Raw genomic sequence first — 4,283 nt, forward strand, 5'->3', positions numbered from 1 at the left:
CTTGTTATGAGTAACAAAACACTCATTTCACCCTTCTGACCCTGAAGCATTTTCAGGAACTGAGGACAGGAGACCAAATATTATTCCACTGCTTTTATTGCTCAGGAAATTCCAAGAGTTTTGGGATGCTTGAGCAGGAAACTGTGGATGAGGACCTGATCTATCTGAGAAATATATGTCATTCATTGGAATGACCAAAAATATATGTATGTATTTTCTTTTTCTTTTTCATTTTTTGCAGTATGCGGGCCTCTCACTGTTGTGGTTTCTCCTGTTGTGGAGCACAGGCTCTGGACGCACAGGCTCAGCAGCCATGGCTCACACGCCCAGCCGCTCTGCGGCATGTGGGATCTTCCTGGACCGGGGCATGAACCCGTGTCCCCTGCATCAGCAGGCGGACTCTCAACCACTGCGCCACCAGGGAAGCCCATGTATGTATTTCTTATAAACCACAGTGTTGCACATGACCATCCTTCCTTATAAATTTAGTTTTACATTTTTGAATCAGTCTGTGGAAAGACATCTACATATGGTCTCTTTTCTTTCCTTTTCCCCACCTTTTCTTCCCCAAGGATTTAGTTATGCTACCAATTGTTGCAGGCTCTTGCCCTCAAGTTAAAACCAGTGGATCAAGTTCTCAGTGGGATATTTTAGAGAATGTACTATGCAGTGAAGAGAAAATAGTAAGATTCAGAAGAAATGATTCCTAGTCTGTTTTTGGAGAAAACTGGGCATTTCATAACATGCATGATCAGCATGTAACCCAGGAGAGGCGTTTGAGGTGAGTGGCACTCCCACGGGGGTGGCGGTGAGGCAGGTGTCATCAGAGTGTTAGACTCACTTGAAATTGAATAGAAACCTAGTTAAACAATTGTGTATTCAGAGTATTTTCACAAGACAGTACTTTCATAAATATGATGTCGATATTAAGCATCTGAAACATAATTCAGTAGGAAACAATGGTCAGGAAACCTCATCTGGAAAACAGTGAAAGTTACGGTTCTATTTGAGCCCTCAGCTAGAGTATTAAGTTTGTTGCACTTTGTAACAGTTGAAGAGCATTCTGGAAACATGCCAATGGCAAACACTTAGTCAACACAAATACTAACAATCATCGGTAAATCATTAATTAGTAAATTACTGATAAGTATTAATCCCTAATAGTGTGCTTCCCATTTTGAACAGAAGTCATTTGGTGGAGAGTCTCTGTGAAGGTAAAGAAGATCATCAATGTGGAGAAACCCTGAACCAGATTACAAATCTTACTGTGCATAAGGGTTATCGCACTGCAGTTCAGCCCTATAAATGCACTAAGTGTGGAAAAACCTTCAGGGATTGTTCTTTCCAGAGGAATCAGCAAAGATCTCACCCTGGACACAAACCTTATCCATGTGAAGGATGTGGGCAAGCCTGCAGCTCTGTCTCCTGCCTAAATCCTCCTGGGGAAACAGACATTGTAGAGAAACGTGATAAACATCAGGATGCTGGGAGAGCAGCTAAGAGGTACATGAAGAGTGACAGTAGTAAACAGTCTTTAGAGCATAAGAAATCTGGAAAAGCTCTCACTTGTCCCTCATCTTTTCAGTGACGTAAGAGAGGTCATTATGGACAGAAATCCACGTGTGTGAAGTATGTGGGAAATCCTTCAGTTATTCCCAGATTGCACGGCATGTGAGAACTCACACTGGAGAGAAACCCTATGAATGTAAAGAATGTGGGAAAGCTTTCACTTGCAGCACACAGTTTCAAGAACATGTGAGAATGCACACTGGAGAGAAACCCTATGAACATAAGCAGTGTGGGAAGCCTTCCCATATTGCAAATCCCTGCAAGGACACATGGGAATGCACACTAGAGAGAAGCCTTCTCGCGTGTGTAATGAATGTGGAAAAGCCTTCCATTGTCCCAGGTACATTAGAAGGCACATAAAAAGACACAGTGGAATAAAACCCTATGAATGTACAGAATGTGGGAAAGCGTTCATTAGTCCCTCATCCCTTCGAGAACATATGAGGACACACAGTGGAGAGAAGCCCTATCAGTGTCAGCATTGTGGAAAAGTCTTCAGGCTTCAGAGATCTCTGCAAGGACACATGATTACCCACAGTGATGAGAAACCCCATCAGTGTCAGCAGTGTGGGAAAGCCTTCAAATATCCCATATCTCTGAAAGGACACATGAAAACACACAGTGAAAAGAAACTGTGTGAATGTCAGCAGCATGAAAAAGCCTACTGTTATCTCGTATCCCTGCAAAAACACATGAAGACACACACCGTGGGAAAACTTGAATCCAAGAATAGTGGGAAAGCCATAATTCTGTCTTAAAAATTAGAAGTGGGAGCAAGTGTCAAGAAATTTTTTTTTTTACACCACATGGCTTGTGGGATCTTAGTTCCTCAACCAGGGATCGAACCCAGACCCCCTGCAGTGGAAGCATGGAGTCCTAAGCACTGGACCACCAGGGAGTTGCTGAGCAATCTTATGAATGGAAAAAATTTTGGAAAAATTTTTTTCTTTTGTAAGTGTCTTATCCTTAATCTCAGTACTTAATTTGTACTTCATGTTGCTGATCTGAACATGTAATAAGTATCCCTCCATGTTCGTCTCTACCACTTACATTTTGTTATCTCTGAGTTTATATCATTGTACAATCATATAAAACTTGTCTCATTTCCATTAGAATGTCTTTGATACCAGGGGTGCTAAGTGGCTTTTGGTTTGTGATTTTTTTTATGTGCAACTTGTGATTTCTTTCATTTTTGATGAACAGATTTTTGATTCTTACTTTCCATTATGTTCCTAATATGTGATCATGATATGAGGCTGGCATTAATTAAATATCTTTCCTTGTCCACTGTTAAGAGATACTGGAATCTCCTGAATCAATATTTACCCTCTCCTTGAGTCTTCATTACTGAAAGGTGTGTCTTCCAAGTTGTTTGTTGCTAGCAGATACCGTATATGTGTTCCTCCCAGAAATTAGTAATTGTGGAAGGTCATGGAAGATGACAGGCTTATCTGATTATGTTCATAATCTGACCTCCGTTCATGTCCGTGATCTTGGTTGCAAATTGAACACAATAGATTGAGTTAAGAAGAGTGACCTGAGGGACTTCCCTGGCAGTCCAGTGGTTAAGACTCCGAGCTTCCAATGCAGGGGGTGCGGGTTTGGTCCCTGGTTGGGGAACTAGGATCCCACATGCTGTGTGGCCACCCCCCCCCCAAAAAAAAGTAAAAAAAAAAAAGAAATAAGAGCGACCTGGTGGTGTGAAAATGAAAGCTCCTATCCAGATTGTTCTACTGAACTGGGTTGTCATCTTGGGTAAGGTGGGAAAATATATCCAGAGTCCTTCTGTTAGTGGTTCTGAGTTAAAGTTCCTGAGAAGAGGAAGATGCATGAGGTCTGGAATGCAGGAATGAGGAAGCCATGATTCTTTTTTTTAATTTTATTATTGTTTTGGCCAAAAAGTTCGTTCGGTTTTAAGTAAAAATAGAAAGTATCACATTTTTCATTTTCACCAAGAATTTTATTGAACAATGTATTCACTAACTGAACGAACTTTTTGGCCAAACCAATATCATTATTTTTATTTTTTTGGCTGCACCACTTGACATGCAGGATCTTAGTTCCCTGACCAAGGATTAAACGCTTGCCCTCTTCAGTGGAAGCATGGAGTCTTAACCACTGGACCGCCAGGGAAGTCCCCAAGGAAACCATGATTCTCGGGTCTTCTGTACCACCAGGAGACAGAGATGCATGGCAGCCTACTGGCCCTGAGTTCTAGCACAGTTTTCTGACTTCTGGCTCTGCCCATACGGAAGAGCTCCAACTACACATATATTTGATGAGCAGTGAGAGTCCCCATAAAGCCTTGCCTGAATTTCTCGTCTGGCCTCATTTCAATTTCTGTTAATTAGAGAGTCCAAGGACCCAGGTCAATAACCATACTGGCAGAAAAACAGACACATACATAAATGGAACAGAATAGACAGCTCAGAAATAAATACAATGTAAGGTCAATTAATGTAGGAGAAAAGATGCAAGAATATACAATGGGGAAAAGACAGCCTCTTCAATAAATAGTGTTGGGAAAACTGGCACCTACATGTAAGAGAATCAAACGACTTTTTTCTCACGATATATATATATATATATACACACACACACACATACATACATATGCAACACACACACATATATATGTAAAGGCTTTGTACAACTCAATATGAACAAAAAAAAACCCACTTAAAGAATGTGCACAAGATCTAAATAGACATTTT

At 41.0% G+C, this 4,283-nt stretch overlaps 1 protein-coding gene across 1 annotated transcript; it reads left to right on the forward strand.

Annotated features, from left to right (window-relative positions):
- Positions 1 to 381: 381 nt before the first annotated feature.
- LOC114891690 (zinc finger protein 77-like) lies at positions 382 to 3,494 on the forward strand. The gene is given in 4 exon segments (XM_029215903.1): positions 382 to 431; positions 573 to 781; positions 1,186 to 1,613; positions 1,616 to 3,494. Coding segments are annotated over 3 exon segments (780 nt in total). The 5' UTR covers positions 382 to 431; positions 573 to 743; the 3' UTR covers positions 1,930 to 3,494.
- The last annotated feature ends 789 nt before the right edge of the window (positions 3,495 to 4,283 follow it).

This window comes from Monodon monoceros, unplaced genomic scaffold (assembly GCF_005190385.1).
Source record: "Monodon monoceros isolate NGI ecotype Baffin Bay Population unplaced genomic scaffold, NGI_Narwhal_1 Super_Scaffold_12, whole genome shotgun sequence".
NCBI lineage: Eukaryota > Metazoa > Chordata > Mammalia > Artiodactyla > Monodontidae > Monodon > Monodon monoceros.